The 17,876-nt window shown below is 42.7% G+C and overlaps 1 protein-coding gene across 1 annotated transcript in view; it reads right to left on the reverse strand.

Annotated features, from left to right (window-relative positions):
- LOC145349417 (short transient receptor potential channel 4-like) overlaps nucleotides 1–17,876 on the reverse strand; it is a 113,003-nt gene that overhangs the window by 40,280 nt on the left and 54,847 nt on the right. The window contains exons 3-4 of the mRNA XM_080197948.1: nucleotides 15,683–16,201; nucleotides 2,219–2,555 (exon numbers count right to left, since the gene is read on the reverse strand). Of these exons, the coding sequence (XP_080054074.1) occupies nucleotides 2,219–2,555; nucleotides 15,683–16,201 (856 nt within the window). The remainder of the gene's footprint in view (nucleotides 1–2,218; nucleotides 2,556–15,682; nucleotides 16,202–17,876) is intronic.

Consider the following 17,876-nt stretch of genomic DNA (forward strand, 5'->3'; position numbering starts at 1 on the left):
TACTCAATATAATGAAACATTCTGGAAAAATGCTCTGCGCAAAATGTAAGGACAGCTAAAACTTAACCTTTCAGAGCCTTTTATTCAACTGCTTCATTCTTTTTCCATTGAATTGCAACAGAAGTTGAAGGAGACTATGTTGCTGTTTACCCTCCACACACATCAACAGTCCGACTCCTTGGTTCTCATCCTCCTTCCCTATCACTTTACCTCTTTTCCTTCTACAACATGGCTAACCTAACTAAATTAACTTTTCGTTTGGTCCCATTTTATATGTTTTTCAAAATTCCGATTTTGTCCTTTCCTTTCCTGGAATTGGCAATTTTCCAATGTGGGTATTCGCTATGAATGAGAATGGTTGTCCTTGTCCACCTGTATAGACTATTCCACGTAGGAGGGAATTCACAGCTGAAGGAGTAGTGATCAGTAGCAAGAACCCCAAGTAACTTGTCTTCTCCTTAACCCAGGTTACTGGCACTGATGGTCGACACGGTGGCACAATGGTTAGCACTGCTGCCTCACAGCGCCAGAGACCCGGGTTCGATTCCCGGCTTGGATCACTGTCTGTGTGGAGTCTGCATGTTCTCCCCGTGTCTGCATGGGTTTCCTCTGGGCGTTCCAGTTTCCTCCCACTGTCCAAAGATGTGTGAGTTAGGTGCATTGGCCATGCTAAATTCTCCCTCAGTGTACCCGAACAGGTGCTGGAATGTGACAACGATGGGATTTTCACGGTAACTTCATTGCAATGTTAATGTAAGCCTACTTGTTCCACATGGGAGGGAATTCACAGCTGAAGGAGTAGTGATCAGTAGCAAGAACCCCAAGTAACTTGTCTTCTCCTTAACCCAGGTTACTGACACAGATGGGTGACACAGTGGCACAGCGGTTAACACTGCTGCCTCACAGCACCAGGTACCCAGGTTCGATTCCTGGCTTGGGTCATTGTCTTATGGACTCTGCATGTCCTCCCTGTGTCGGAGTGGTTTTCCTCCGGGTGCTCTGGTTTCCTTCCGCAGTTCAAAAGACGTGCATTGGCCATGCTAAGTTCACCCTCAGTGTACCTGAACAGGTGCCAGAGTGTGGTGACTAGATTTTCACAGTAACTTCATTGCAGTGTTAATGTAAGCATACTTGTGACACTAATAAATAACCTCTAAACTGTATTTTTTCCCAATTTCTGCTTGACTGCAATTCACTAACTCACCAAAGGTCAGTCAGGGCCAGAAGCCCATGAGCCGGTCACCTCAGACGAGATGCTGAGAAGTGCCTATCCTTGAGGTCTGGCATTGCCAAAGCTGGTGGGCTGGGGACAAATCATAGAATTTAATGGATTAACACCCATCCCAATTGCAGTATATCTTGGGCACACTCCCTGTCCCCCGTCCCAAGAGGAGAGAGAGTCTAGGAATCTTGGCATAAGCTGGTTGCTGCAGGTTGTTAAAACGTCCTGTGAATGTGCTTTATAAAGAGTGAAGTAATCCATTTGAACCTATTCAGGGTCAAATTCACTTCTGGGTTGCCACCTGGTGTCCATTTCTATCAGTGGTCAAACATTCATTTAATGTGCTGTTGATCAATGTTCTACCATGCCAGGGACGTGAGACATGTCTCTTCCAAGCTATTAGCCTTGTTTGGGAGGTGAGAAACAACCACCGACCGAAGTGGAAGGTAGGATATAAACTCAATACATTCCGCAGAGTCATAGATCCACAAGTGTTCAATGCCTACTTGTAATTCAACTAAGAGACCATTCTTCCTCTGTAAATGCAGCGCTAGCTTTAAAATAGAATTCAACGGTAGTACATATCTTACCATAATTAAGGACCTCAGGCACCCTGGACATTCTCTCTTCCACCTTCTTCCGTTGGGAAAAGGTACAAAAATCTGAGGTCACATACCAACCGACTCAAGAGCAGCTTCTCCCCTGCTGCCATCAGACTTTTGTATGGACCTACCTCACGTTAAGTTGATCTTTCTCTATACCCTAGCTATGACTGTAATACTGCATTTTGTACTCTCTTGTTACCTTCTCTATAAATGGTATGTTTTGTTAGTATAGAGCGCAAGAAACAATGCTTTTCACTGTATACTAATACATGTGACAATAATAAATCAAATCAAATCAGCTTCACCAGACTCATCTGAGATTCACACTTTGTGATATAATGTGGTCTAGCCCACCAGTTTACATATTAGTTGTCACACGCGAATAAATTACCTAGCACCCAGGGAAGTATCATCCATTCGACGATGGTTGGTGGAGGACCTTGCATGTTTAAGTCTGTTCGATCAATGTGCTGAGATGCCAACAACAGCAGGAAAAGGAAAGTCAAGTAGGAAGCGGTATGACAGATAAACTTAATGAATGGTTTTCTAATGAAAAGGCCGAATGTGCTTTTTGGTGCTATCAAGTAGCACACAGAAAAGACTGGAAATAGTAGTCCGATGCCGATGCAGGTCAAGAACTTAACGATCCAGTGACGTCGTCTCCAGCCAGGAAACTCGTCGTACCAGCGGGAAGCAAGGAGCTGCTGACAGTTTGGTTGGGCGACAAACTGGAAACCAAGACAAGAATTATACATTGTTTTAAAACAAAAATTACAGAGGAAACTAATGCACAAGAAAAAATATTAGAAGGATAAATTAATTAAAAAAAGACAAAGCATAGGTCAGTAATGTGTAAGCCAGCATACTTCTTTATTTATGATCCATGTTTTCACAGTTTAAAGTGTGTACTTTATGTCTACAATTGAGATATAGGCTTTATGTTGAATCCATTTCAACCACCACGTTCCCATCCCCACCCTGCTGCCCAATATTTTCCTTTTATTGTAAGCAGTGTTTGATAGTGAGGGCAGATTCACTGGCACCAGCAACAGTGACTTTTCTTGACATGAGATTCCAGCTAGTGAGTACAAGCACTCTATTCAATCACGGAGGGATTGCAGAAAAATTCTGTCTTCATTGCACATCCACCCAAACATAGTTCAGCATTGGATTACGTTTGACTATGAAGTGTTTATTTCCCTTCCTTACCTGGAGCATGGCCACTTTAAGCATTCTTGATGGAGAACAGTCTGGTTAAGCTCAGATCAGCAGAGACTAAATAGCAATATAGTGTGGCTGCCTACCACACTCTGAAGTGTATATATCCACTGGTGCATTAGGTGATGTACAATGAACCAGACTTTTTACAGGGTGGAGTAAGAACTCCATTGGTCAATATGTACAACATTGCAAATGTATAAATAAACGTTTTCCATCTGGTATTTTTCTCAAAATTTAATCTAGATGTAAATACTAAATAGAACAAATCTCCAAATGTACATTTGCAATATTGTCACACATTGTGACCAAAAGAATTTCTGTCTTGATGGGACAAGATATATGGCATATGGGGGTTTAAATAAGAAGTGACATTGAGTGTATTGGTGTGGTGCAGATGTCACATCTCACCAAGTTAAACTGTGAAACTGAATGGCAATGTGTGAACTAACACCTAGAACAATAATTGCTGGATTGTTCAAGAGAATCACATAAGAACATAAGGAAAGGAACAGGAATTTATGAGGGGAATTCTCCAGCTCTGTTAGGCATCCCACAGGAATCCCGCTGAATGGGGTGTCAGCCAAAAATGGGGATTCCTACCAGGTGTGAAGGCAATTGTGATTCACCCGACCCGCCCCACCAGCCCCCATTGGGGGACTGGGCGGGAACTCAAAAATTATGCAAATCCGCTAACTGTAATACTATTAGGGGACTGGATGGCTCATTCAGCAGCCTCTCACTATGCACCTTCCTTCCTAGTGGGAAACCCCCAGTGAGCTTTGGTGCTGGTAGTGACCAGCAGGTATCTGACATTTGGATCCTGAGGGTGTGCCAAGGAGGTAGGTCCAGTGGTCCTCTGCTGATGCCTAGCTGCAGAGGCTGGGTCCCGCAAGGCTCCTAGGGGGGCAAGGAGTTGATCTCTGTACTTTCCCCTGGGATGAGGCACCACCCATAGCTGTTACTGCTCCTTCTCTGGCAGACCTGAATATCACTCCTGGCATGGTAATTTCAGATAGCTCTCCAGTCAATATCTTTATTCCTGCCTGTCATTTGTGAAAACTGAAATTAACTGGTCACTTTAATCTCCATGCCCCCTTGTCACCTGGCAGGCTTGTTAATCACAGCAGCACTCCATTCTGCATTAGTGGGCACTTAGTCCTGATTCAGGTGAATCACTCCCTTTAATCCCCAAAATGGAAAATTCCGTCGTCTCAGCAGGGTTTAGTTTTCTGCATTTTCCCCAAGGGGATAAAAATCACCAGTTAATATGACACATCGCTGGACAATCTAAACCTTTCACCACTTCAAAATAATCAAACCTCCACAATTCTACACCAAATTTGATACTTCTCAAACTCTACCAATTTTCTGGGCTCCACCTTGGCTGTCATAATGCAACTTCCAGCTAGTCTGCTTTGTGTCAGCTAACACAAAGCCCCATTCAAGGCACCGGCATAACAAATGAAACCTGAAATATCTGGGGAGCAAAATGCATTCAATGAGAAATAATCAGTAATAATTCATTCATTCAATAGTGTTTCAATTTAGTTTCTTTTTTTGCTTTATGTGCTGGGGTGGTGAGCTGGAGGAGGGGACAAGATATTATAGGATTCCTTAACCAAAAAAAGGTTGTCAATCACTGTCATGTGCATGGTAGTCATCTTCCCTGAACTTGAGAAATGAGAAATGGTTCTATTGAAACACATACAATTCTTTGGTCCCCAAATGGCACAATCAACAGGGCTCTCCTCCATCCCCCGCATTCCCTCACCTCCACCCCCCACTCATCTTAGGCTAACAACCTCAGCAGGAGTATCACCAGTGCTCCCCCACACAATATCAGGTGCCCCCGCCCTTACTTCCCCACCCTCAATGCAAAATGCCCCCTTGCCTCCATTCACTGCCAGGTCCTTGTACTGCAATACATGCATCCCTCCCCCATGCCAAGTGATCCCCTCAATGCCAGGTGCACCTCTCATTGCCTGCTACTACTGCCAAGTCCCTCCTTCAAAGCCTTCAGTGAGGTTCTCTCATTACTTGCTGTAAACCTCTGACTCTATTATGATGGGTATAGAGGGATATGGGCCAGATGCAGGCAACTGAGATTAGCTTAGGCGTTTAAAAAAAGGGTGGCATGGACAAGTTGGGCCGAAGGGCCTGTTTCCATGCTATAAACATAAGAACATAGAAATAGGACAGGAGTAGGCCATCCAGCCCTTTGAGCCTGCCCCGCCATTCAATAAGATCATGGCTGATCTGAAGTGGATCAGTTCAACTTTCCCGCTTTCTCCCCATAACCCTTAATTCCCTTGTCTACCAAAAACCTATCAACGCGTGACTTAAATATATTTAGCGAGGCAACCTCTGCCACTTCAACGGGCAGAGAATTCCAGAGATTCACCACCCTTTGAGTGAAGACGTTCCTCCTCAACTCCGATCTAAACTGCCCCCCCCTTACCTTGAGGCTGTGCCCTCTAGTCCTGCTATCCTTTCTAAGCGGGAAGAATCTCTCTACCTTGACCCTATCCATCCCTTTCATTATCTTATACATCTCTATAAGATCCCCCCTCATCCTTCTAAACTCTAACAAGTACAGACCCAGTCTATTTAGTCTCTCTTCATAGTCCAACCCCCTCATCTCCGGTATCAGCCTAGTGAACCTCCTCTGCACTCCCTCCAAGGCCAAAATATCCTTGCGCAAGTGCGGCGACCAATACTGCACACAGTACTCCAGCTGCGGCCTCACCAATGCCCTATATAGCTGCAGCAAGACCTCCCTGCTTTTATATTCTATCCCCCTCGCTATAAAGGCCAACATCCCATTCGCCTTCTTGATCACCTGCTGCACCTGCAGACTGGGTTTTTGCGACTCATGCACAAGGACCCCCAGGTCCCTCTGCACCGTAGCATGCTGCAGCTTTTCGCCCTTTAAACAGTAATCCCTCCTACTATTCTTTCTGCCAAAGTGGATAACCTTACACTTGCTAACATTATACTCCATCTGCCAGGTCCTTGCCCACTCGCTCAGCCTATCCAGATCCCTCTGCAGACTTTCCACACCCTCCACGCAATTTGCTTGACAACTCATCTTCGTGTCATCAGCAAATTTCGTCACCCTACACTTAGCCCCCTCCTCCAGATCATCTATATTAATGGTAAATAGCTGAGGCCCCAACACCGATCCCTGCGGCACTCCACTAGTCACCAACCGCCAATCAGAATAGCACCCATTGATACCAACTCTCTGCTTCCTATTAGACAACCAATCCTCTATCCACGCTAACACCTTACCCCCAACTCCGTGCACCCTAACCTTCTGCAGAACCTTTTATGAGGCACCTTATCAAATGCCTTCTGAAAATTTAAAAACACCACATCCACCGGTTCCCCCCTGTCTACCACACTAGTCACATCCTCAAAGAAATCCAATAAATTTGTCAATCACGACTTCCCCTTAACGAATCCGCGCTGCATCTGCTCTATCAAACCATTCTTTACTAGGTGCCTCGCTATTTCTCCTTTGATGACGGATTCAAGCATTTTTCCAATTACAGATGTTAAACTAACCAGCCTATAATTCCCTGCCTTTTGTCTGCTACCTTTTTTAAACAGCAGCGTAACATTAGCCGTTTTCCAATCTTCCGGCACTTTCCCAGAATCCAGCAAATTTTGGTAAATAATTACTAAGGCATCCACTATCACCTCTGCCATTTCTTTCAGAACCCTGGGATGCATTCCATCCGGTCCTGGGGACTTGTCCACCTTCAGTCCCATGAGTCTATCAAGCACTACCTCCCTAGTGACAGTAATCGCATTCAGGCCCTCAACTCCTACCATCCTTCTATCTTTAAGATCCGGCAAACTATTCGTGTCCTCCTCCGTGAAGACCGAGGCAAAAAACTTATTTAAGGCCTCAGCCATTTCCTCATCTCCCACCGCTAAATCCCCCCTCTCATCCTCTAAGGGTCCAACATTCACTCTAGCCAGCCTCCTTTTCTTTATATATTTGTAAAAACTTTTACTGTCCTTTTAAACCTCTGACTTCACCGGCAAGGGGCAGGGAAAATCAGGAAACACAGATATCTGACTATATGCACAGCTCACTAAAGATCCCAATTTGTTTATTAACTGGGTGAAATTTGCCTGCGATAGAGAAGCAATGTTTGAATGGTTTACCATCAACTTTTGGCTTTTTTTTGGGTGTAAAACTCAGTAAAATAGGGTGCTGGTGGCCACTTTTCGTACAAGGCATTAGAAACTTGAACCTTAATGAACCTATAAAAATGACACTATTTCCCTTTAACATTAATTGTTAAACCATTTCACTGTTTTTAAAACAGCTAACTGGACATAACCAAACTCCTGCCCTTACCCCAAATCCAACCTCTGCCATCTAGTAGGCACAAGTTAGGAGTGTGATGGAATACTCTTCCCTTGCCTGGATGAGCTCCAACAAAATTCAAGAAGGTCAATACCATCCAAGAAAAATCAGCCTGCTTGATTGGTACACCATCTACTACCTTCAACATTCACTCTCTCCATCACCAATGCACAGTGTACCATCTACAAGTTGCACTGCAGCAACTCACCAAAGTGCCTTTGGAACCATATCCCAAACCCATGATCTCTATCATCTAGAAAGACAAGGGCAGCAGTTTCATGGGAACACCACCACTGCAAGTTCCCCTCCAAGCCACACAACATCCTGACTCGGAGCTGCATTACTGTTCTTTCCCTGTCGCTGGGTCAAAATCCTGTAACTCTCTTCCTACCAGCACTCTGGGTGTTCCAATAATACATGGACTGCTACAGTTCAAGTAAGAAGCTCACCACCAACTTCTCAACGACAACTAGGGACAGGAAATAAATACTGGCCTTGCCAGCAATGCCTACATCTTGCTAATGAGTAAAAATAAATCCAAGGTTTACTCTCATGGATGTTGCAATCTTATAAACTGTAGGGCAGTCTGCCTGATATTAAATTAAAGTCACCATTTAGACTTCAATATATAAAAGTTGCTTCTACTTTTGCTGGCATATAACTTTTAACTGGTGCTGAGGAGTGTCTATTAGGTATTTGTCCCAGTTGAGTTACCTCTTCAGAAAGTATATGTCTGGATTGGGGATTAGTTTGCATAATGTTACTAAAAGAAGTCGAATGACGAAATGGATCAAGATCAATTGAAATCTCTCTCTTAAATTGAAGCATCACAGAAAGTGTCGGTCCCTACCACTAGATACTCATTAAGGTTTGTAAACTAAGAAGGTAATTGGATTTAGCTGCAGATCTTTATCTAACATAGGATATGGCCTTATATGGGGTGCATCAAAAGTTTTCTAGGATGAGAATATTGTCCTATAAGGAGAGGTTGAGCACAATAAGCCCATGTTCCCTTAGAATTTAGAAAAATGAAACATGATTGAAACATATAGCATTTCTAAGGAGGTTGTCAGAGTCGGTGCGGGGAAGAAGTTTCTGTGGCTGCGATGTATTGAGCTTGGGTTTAAAGACTCAAAGTAAGAGAATTAAGAGATTGAAGTGATGAGTAGTCTTCATTATGAATCTTTGGAGTGGATTGGCAGTTATTGAGCACATTCAAGACGCAGATCAGTAGAGTTTAGGAAAAAGAAATCAGGGGATACAGGGAAAGTGCGTGATCACATTCCATAGAAAATCAGACCTGCTCAGAATGACAGAACAGGCTCAGAAAGCTAAATGATCTACCTCTGCTTCTAGTTCTTAAGTCCATACAGTTGCATTTCTTTCTGGAGGGTTTTAGAGAGATGTGCTAAATTCTGCCTGCAGACTTACAACTTACTTCAACCAGAATAAAGGTATTATCTACACTACTAACAGCCATCTCTATCATGAAATTGTAAGTTATAATTTTATCCCAGGTGCCTTTGTTACATCAGCCAGGCAGCAGTTCACCATTTCATAAAGAAGGGTGATGATTGTCCAAAAATATAATTCAGCAAACGTCTCCACATTCATTGTAACTAGCTGTGTTTTACAAACAACTGCAATGAAGAAAATCATACTATGCTTATCTGCATTATCTTTCACTGAGGGGGAGGATAAGTACAAGAAGAAAAGAACTTGGAACAGGATAGTTAGTGCAGTCAGAGAAAGCAAATTACACCAAATAAAGTCAATTCGCACATTTGTTGTCTATCCCCAAACCCGCCAAAGTTCTTCACTGTTAAAGTCTTCTGCCAATTTCCATCATAAAGTAGAACTGGACTCCACAACTAGACTGTGAAAAGTTGCAAGCTAGAACTCTATGTAATCAAGTTATGTAACAGAGAATATTCACAAAGTTGTTAAATAATCCACAAAACCCACATACCACTGCTCCTACATCCTGTGTTCACCCTGTATGCTAGGTAATTTATTTGAATTACCATCTCGCTTATGAGATGCAGTGGTAAAACAAAATTGAGCAGTGAATGGCTGGGATGGCTCCCTGAAATGACTCATCTCAATGAAGCAGCTTATTTGAGACAGATCAGCTTCTGATAGTTTTCTCTTGCAGTGTCAAGGAATGGTGGATCTATGTTTAAAATTCTTTCTTATGGCAGTAGAGGAGGCTTTACGGAAGTGGGTCCATTGCCAGTCTTTACAGAGATAACACCATATGTGTTTATTATTTGCAGATCATTGGCACTGGACAGAGGGACTAGTTGGTGCCATTACAGGTTGATTAGTTGCAATCAGGGATTTACAGGCTTTCAGGCTGACTCTCAAGATGACTACTAAACAGGTGATAGCTAACACTTCGGAAGCCACCAATATCCTCACTATCTACTGCTGGCACTTTACTGTTCCTGAAACCTCGTGAACTCCTACTCTCTCCAATGTCTTCCATACATGATGGCACTTTCTAAAATTTACACTGTGGACCTCCTATTTCTCCATCATCTCAACTACAGGCATGGAAGCTCTTTCTATGCCTTCACATCAGAACAATACATCCCAATCAGAAATAAACGTTCATCAATTAATCCCCAATCATAATCATTTTGAATATTGGGACCCAGATTTTTCATCCCATGGCAGGAATTGTGGATCAAGCCTGTTCCCAGCATGGTGATCTTGCCTCTTGCCTGGCATTGCCTACTTACAGCATTTTCATTGTGGGGGGTGAGCATGATCTGGAATTGGGGCCACTGCCACCAGAAGCAGACCTGAGGCAGAGTCTGAGGTGGGCGCATGCAGAGGTGGGCGAGTTACAAGGCTTGTTACTATTCCCAAGCTTAGGCAATAGAGTGGATGCCAATCAGAATTTTTTTTCAGAAATGGAGGTTGTTAAAGACCAAAACTGGAAGAAACCAATTCAGTTGGGTACAAGAATGTGTATGCACCAGTGTTTTTGTCCAGCCAAGATATCACTGGTCACAACTGTATTTGCTTTTAAGAGATATAGATTCATATCAACTGTGATTAAATGAAATATTGTGATAACAATTCCAAATGAATGGTGCTAGTTCAATGAACCAAGTGTTCCTTTCTCCTCTGTATTCTCACGACTGATCTGCGTCTGGAGGAGTAAGGCATCCAAGATTTTAACTATAATATTATCTAAATATCATAATTCAGATGCACAGAGGTTTATAACAATGCAATGTATATAGACTTGGTGAAAAATCCTATTTGTACTGTGGCTATTTTGATAATGTTGTATCAACAGTTGTTTGATAATACAGAACTTGAGTATTTCTGAAAAAAGAGACATGACAGAGCTTTTCCTCTTATCAGCACACTTTGCAACAATACCAGTATCAGAGGAAAATAGCAATTTATAGCACACTGTGTCAGGAAGCAGAGGTAGTGGATCAGCCATGGTAAGGGCATGGGGTTATGGGCAGGCTGTGGACTTGTGTAATATTCTCTTTCAGACAGCCAGTGCAGACTTATTAGGCCAAATGGCTTCTTCCTGTACAGTGCCGATCTGTGTCAGTGGACATTGCCCAGACATGTCCTTCTCCCCTCAAGGGCTATACTTACCTGGTATCGTTGACTGGTTCCTGTCAACTGTTTCACATTCTTAAATAGCTGTTGTGAACTTTGTTGACATGATGCTGAAACCTCGTTATATTACCGGCAAGGGGTGGGGAAAATCAGGAAACAAGCTTTGGAATTCTACCGCATCACCCGCCATGGAATCGGAGTGGGCAAGGGGGCAGGGGGAGGCCACGGAAATGTTGGTTGACCTCGGGCTTTAAATCATCCCCATGGTTTTGTTGGATGATAGGAATAATTTATATGTACCTTATTTCTAAGTCCAGAAAGAGCGTGAAAACAGAAGAGCTTCAGATCTGTTTTTTGGTGAGTCTAAACGTCAATTCGTATGTACTCTGAGCAAAAATTGATTCCTAATTCTGTTTTCCACCTGCAGGGAGATGTGCGAAGCCTACATTGCGTGAAATCCAGCCGATAGCAGCAGAGTGCGCCATTGCGTATATGCATATCTCTATTCTGGCATAAGCTGTCACTGCTTCTGTTGCTATCAGATCGGTCTCTGTGGCCTAAACTTGTCAACTCCACCCACCATCTGCGCTACTGTGGTTGTTCATGAAGGCCCACCGCCTGGAATAATCGTGAGCCATCCTTCACACCCAGAACAATTGCTCCCATTCACCCTGCCTGGAACGATTGCCCCAGGTCGCCTCTACTGGAATGATTGCTCCTACCACCCTCCCTGCCCCACTGATTGCAATGTAGAGTGAACAGTTATCCCTCCACCAGTCAGCCCGCCCTGGTTTGCCTCCCCAGTTGCCCCCACAGGCCCTGGGCAGTGCCAGCCTGCCAGTATGCCAGGCTGTCACTGCCATGGGTGCCAGATTAGCACTGCCTTAAGGGCACCCCTCCTCTAGAGCTTCAATGGCCTCCGGTCCCACCGGCAAGGCCATTGTGTCTGGTCTCCATTAATGGAGGACCATAAACAATCCTTCAGAACCTCCCTCTGTGAGGTCACACAGGCAAGTGAGCCCAGGCAATACTGCCCTGGGCTTGCTACTTCCATTTAAATTATATTTAAATTACTTATTAAGCCTTGTGCTGGAAATGGGCGTGAGCTGATTGCAGTAGGTATTTGGTGCTGGTGAGAAATCGGGTGCAAACTTGATTTCTCGGCTCTCTCGTGATCTTCTGGCTCATTCCGCCCATTGGCCAGTGAGACACAATAATAAGATCACCCCTTTTGTCTCTATTGTGCTTGGAGAGTTTACGGCATAAAAGATAAACAAAAGCTTGGAGAAAAAATGAGCTGTTGCTTAGCAACCATGGGGTCTCTTTTAGGGAAATGATCTTGCAAATTTTAGTTTAACTGAGCCTGATAGTAGCAGGAGCTTAGAACCTAGAGAGAGAAAACCGTTCTCTCAGCTCTGCCAGAGTAGAAACAAACTGAATAAACTAGGCTTGTACTCGCTAGAGTTTAGAAGAATGAGGGGAGATCTCATTGAGACGTATAAGATGATGAATGGGATGGATAGGATAGAGGTGGAGAGACTCTTCCCGCTCAAAAAAGACAGTAGGACTAGGGGGCACAGCCTCAAGATAAAGGGGAGGCGGTTTAGAACGGAGTTGAGGAGGAACTTCTTCACTCAAAGGGTGGTGAATCTCTGGAATTCTCTGCCCGTTGAAGTGGTGGAGGCTGCCTCGCTAAATATTTTTAAGAAGCGGGTTGATGGGTTTTTGATAAGAGAGGGGATTAAGGGTTATGGGGAGAGGGCGGGAAAGTGGAACTGAGCCACAACAGATCAGCCATGATCTTATTGAATGGCTGGGCAGGCTCGAAGGGCTAGATGGCCTACTCCTGCTCCTATTTCTTATGTTCTTATGTTCTTATGTTCTAAAACAATGGAATAACGGACAAGAAAGTCCCAGAGAATTTAAAGGACAGTTAATTCTAAAAAACAAGGGATGAAAAGAGAAGTTCCAGGAATTTTGGAGTCAAAGGAACAAAGAGGAACTGGAATTGGAAAAGGGTACAATTCACTAAAGTTAGAGACAGAGCCAAAAAAGACAGACCTGGTGAGGTTGATTAGTGAGAAGCAGTAGACCATAAGTCATCATATGGAAGGTGATACCCTCCTATAGCCTGTGAAGCAATTATGAAAAGTATGATGGCTGGAGATCTAAGAAATTGTGCGGGAAAGTCCGAAAGCTCATGACTATTGAAGACAAAGTAATACTGAAAGAAGAGTTGGAATTCTTGGAGGTGGATTCTTGCTGAAAGCAGTTGAGGGAAAGCATTGTTTGTAATAAGATTCCGAAATGTAGTTTTTGAAATTGGAGTTTAGAAACTCTTGTGGAGAGTTCTGGGGGAGGATTTTGTGTCATTCACCACTTGGTTTCAGAATGGGGTATTGTTTGATCAATTAGCCTGTTGGGTTACAGGGACTTTCTGTTACTAAGAGCATTTTGGTATTAAATATATTATGTAACCCATGTTATTCTTAAAATATGTGTACGTTTGTGAAGATAAGTGGGATTGAAGTAGTAATGTATTACAGACAAACATGTTTAATAAATGTTTAATAAATGTAGGTAAAAGTTAACTGGCAATCCTGTGGCTCTGATCATCCACATTTTCTAAAACAAAGTAAAAATTACCGAATAATTCAAGTACTGAACAAACGTAAAAACAGGAGAGAATCGCATCCATTTTTTGGGTGAAATTCCAGCTGCAATTGTATGGTACTGAACAGAAAGAAATTAGGCAAAGTGTGATCCTTCCCAGTAGGGGGAGTGAATGGAGTCTATTCATGCCAGGAAGCCAGCTGCAGACTGCTAGATGGCGCTATTGCACATGCACCCTGATCTTCCAGTGCAGTATGCAAAGAGTAGACAGTGCATCGGGAATCTGGCACTCACCCGACTCACTCAGACATTACACCCCCACCTCCTCTGATCATGACCCCCACAAATCGCCACTCTTGGTCACGACTCCCTAAGGCAGTCACCACCCGCGATTCCTCCTCCCTGCCAATCACTGCCCTGGTGATCCCCAAGACAGAGTATGCAACTCCGATGCAGACCCCACCTCTCCCTTAGGCCCCGCACCTCTCCTTAGGTGCTGCTTCTTTGTGCTGCCCAGTGGGCAGTACCAGGGTGGCTGGTGGGCACTGTTATGAGCCTGGTTGGGCAGTGCCAGGTTAAGACTGCCCATGGGGCACTGCACATTCCTGCCCCCAATCAACCAGGGGGCTTCAATTGCCCCCAGTTACAAATGCAAGGCCATCCCATCTGGTCCCTCACTGGTGGAGGATCATATGCGATTGTTGCCAGCGATGATCTTCACCGGCAAGGCTTTTAAGGCAAGTGAGCCCAGATGATTGCATTCTGGGATCACAAATAATATTTAAATAACCTACTGAATATTTAAATCAGCCTTTTGCTCTACCCGGACATGAGGCTGATTATGCTGTCAGATAGAGGCCAGTAATCTTGCTAGAGATGAGAAATTGGGTGCAAATGCAGATTTTCGCCTCTTGCATGATCTTGCTGGCTTGCCACTCCCGATCGATCAGTGGAACAAGCTGGTAAGATTGTCCTCACAGTCTTTTGGTCCAGAATTCTATTCTGGCACCTTCCCGTCCAGTAGTAACGTCAACTGGGATCATAACTATCTGCATTATTCAATAACAGGGTGCTGTCGTAAAGCCAAAAAGATGTTCTGACTATCACACAAATGAATGATGTGGTATGTGAATTTCAGTGCCAGTGTGAACTTGGTATGTAGGTCATACTTCTCAAACTGGTGAAGTGCATCAAACAGCATATCCATTCTGCTGTTTGCAACAGGCAAAGTACAGATTATATTCAAACAGCCTATGCTTCCAAAACTTAAAATACATTATCAGATGTGAATCCACAATTGGACAATATTTGCTAAATAATCCTCAACGTACTAACAATTATACTGACAACCAATTTAAGATTGTCAGCTGGGATCACAGAGTGGCATGTACTGGAAGCTACATGTATTAAAAAACAGGACACTGTTTTTTGCAGACAAAAAGAACATGAACATACATTGTGCTTCTTTCAGCTAAACAAAATAAGAGACACCCATTCACTGATTCATTCCCCAGGGCACCGCTTTGACAAATCAGTGTCAAGCTGCCTGCTTTAAATTTTAAACAATGCTTGGCAGTTAACTGTCTGTCATCATCACCTGGTGAATTCTCCACAGCAATGTCTCTACCAATCAGACTCCATTACTAACCAATCAGCACTCTCTTTTCACACAGTATAAGTTGTTGCTTAACCCTTACACAGGTATTGTTGCAAAATGTCTGGATGATTGCAAGATGCAAAACTTCGACATGTCTCTATTTTTCAAGTAGTACTCAATTTTACATTAATTACTCTGTGAAAAAGTAATATTTTAATTTAATATACAATGTTTGCCTCCATTTTGCTTTTCTCTCCGAATGCTATCAATTTAATAATCATTATTCATGAAGTTGGAAAATAGATATCTGCAATATATTTTATATGAATCCACACTTTATTAAATCTTGAAAGATGCGGACCCAACTACTCACTTACTTCTAGTACACTCAGTTTTCTGACCTTGGCACCAAACATCAAAGATTAACAGCAGATGATTTCCAGAAGTCTTACCTCTTTCTGGTGATACTTAATTGCCAACTTTAACCTGGAAAGATCATTAGCGGTCTGCACTTCCAGAATGCTATTATCGTCCCTATAATTAAGAATAATTTCTAATTCCCGGGAGCTCCTTGTCTGGTCCAATAAATCTTTTGCGAAAGATTCGCACTGATGTGATAACTCCTCATATTCCGATTTAAATTCATTTTCCACTTTACTTAGTTCCTGAAGCTCCCAGCTCAAGTGAAATGCAGTCAGAAAGGGGTCTTCACTGGACAAGGCGATTAAAGATGGGCTTGCTAAGGCTTTGTATATGTTCAACCTTGATCGTGAATGGCGCAGACTATCAACATCGGAGCTGGAAACGCACTCAACACAGTTACAACGAACTTCATGAGGCTGTGGTATAGAAACCCCTCGCTGCACAAGGAGCTTTATTATTTCATAATTGTTTGTGTGGGCAGCGAGAATTATTGGTGTAATATCTGGTGTAAATTCCGAAAACTGTTTATCCAGCAGTATTGGTGGAACCTATGGAACAAAACAGGAAATGCACCATCAGCAGAAAACACTGGGGGTTGAGTTACCACTTGTAATAACAGTGAAATCTGTGCAAAAATTGGCCAAACCAATGCATAAGATCAGGGATTTACAAAAGCAAGCTGGTTACTCTTACAGGCACTTGCTTCATCTTTTGTACAATTTTTTTACTGGCTCAAGGTTCAATTGCCCCACAGATTGAAAGAGGGCCAAAATTCTAAGATTCTGGTCAGTGCACTGGTTTGGGCACACTCTTCAAACTGCACTCGTTTCTCAGGAGCACAGCGACTGGTACACAAGTTTCAAATGCTTTTTCTGATCAAAGACTTGTTCATTTACTAAAAAACTGACTACTGTGTACTAGTGACATTAAAAATGTTTCCGTTTCGCCTGATTAAGTAACTAATGATTTAAAGTCAAGTTATTCACAGGGTGGACAGGAGATTCTTATTTAAGTGCATATTTATGGGTGACAAACTCATTTTCAGTTATATTAATAAAATTATGCCAGGTTGACACTCTTAAGCACATTGAGATAATGGAAAGAAATAATAAGAAACAAATATGTTCTACTGTCCTGCCTGACTGCACTGATCGGTATAAAATTTTATGGATAATGATTTTACATAAGAGCTTCAGCGGAAACTTGAACTGCAACCTAACTGGTGCAGTTTCCAGATTGCAAGCCTGTTCCAACATTCAATTAGATCATGTCTGATCTGTATCTTAACTCCATTTGCATGCTCTTGACCTATATCCCTTGATACTCTTAGCTAATAAAAATCTGTCAATCATAGTGTTGTAAATTTCAATGGATTCAGCTTCCACAGTCTTTTTGGGAGAAAAATTCTGCTGCTATTATGTGAATAAGTGCTCCTTGAAGAATTAACTTTAAAGAATGCCTATTCAGTAAATCTTCTCTCGCTACTGCATTGACGTTTCCTCTCTATTTCACCTCACTGCCATTCCTACTGATTCTATCAAATTAAATGTAATTACGTCACACACAAAAAGACTTTCTGTTCACATCGTTATCAACTACTTAAGATGGTAGTCCCAGTGAGATCATTTTGATATCCTCTTGAATGAGGCAGAACGCAAATTTAAACTCGTCATAATGCTTGGCAGCTATGAAATCCCATGAAGATTTCAATCTTCATATGCCTTGAAATACCAATCTCAACATTGCAGCTTAAATGGCAGTAAGTGCCCATCTGATCCTTCGTGTCTGTGTTGCTACTCCAAAGAATTTATTGCCATTCCCCTTTCCTTTGCCCACTATATCCCATAAAATTTGCACTTATTCATTTTCCTTATAAAATCTACAATGGATTCTGTTTCCAATATTATATCCATATCATAGCTATACACTGTTCAAAAATCTCTTTACATCGTTCTTCCTTTTTTTTCTGGTAATCCTATGCCTTTTGGACACCAGTTTACCAGTCAGATTATGGCATATCTACCTCATCACAAACCTTCATCACTTTCCACCTCTTGGTCAGATCTCAGTTTTACTTTCTCCATTCCAGCAAAGAAAGCCCCAGTCTTATTAGAAATAAAACAGAACATGCTTGAAATACTCAGCAGACCAGTCAGCATTTGCACGCTGAGAAACTAAGTTAGCAATTCAGGCAAGCGATCTTCCATTAGACAAAGGTCAGAA

This window comes from Carcharhinus amblyrhynchos, chromosome 10 (genome assembly GCF_965287045.1).
Source record: "Carcharhinus amblyrhynchos chromosome 10, sCarAmb.v2.hapA, whole genome shotgun sequence".
NCBI classification, from domain to species: domain Eukaryota; kingdom Metazoa; phylum Chordata; class Chondrichthyes; order Carcharhiniformes; family Carcharhinidae; genus Carcharhinus; species Carcharhinus amblyrhynchos.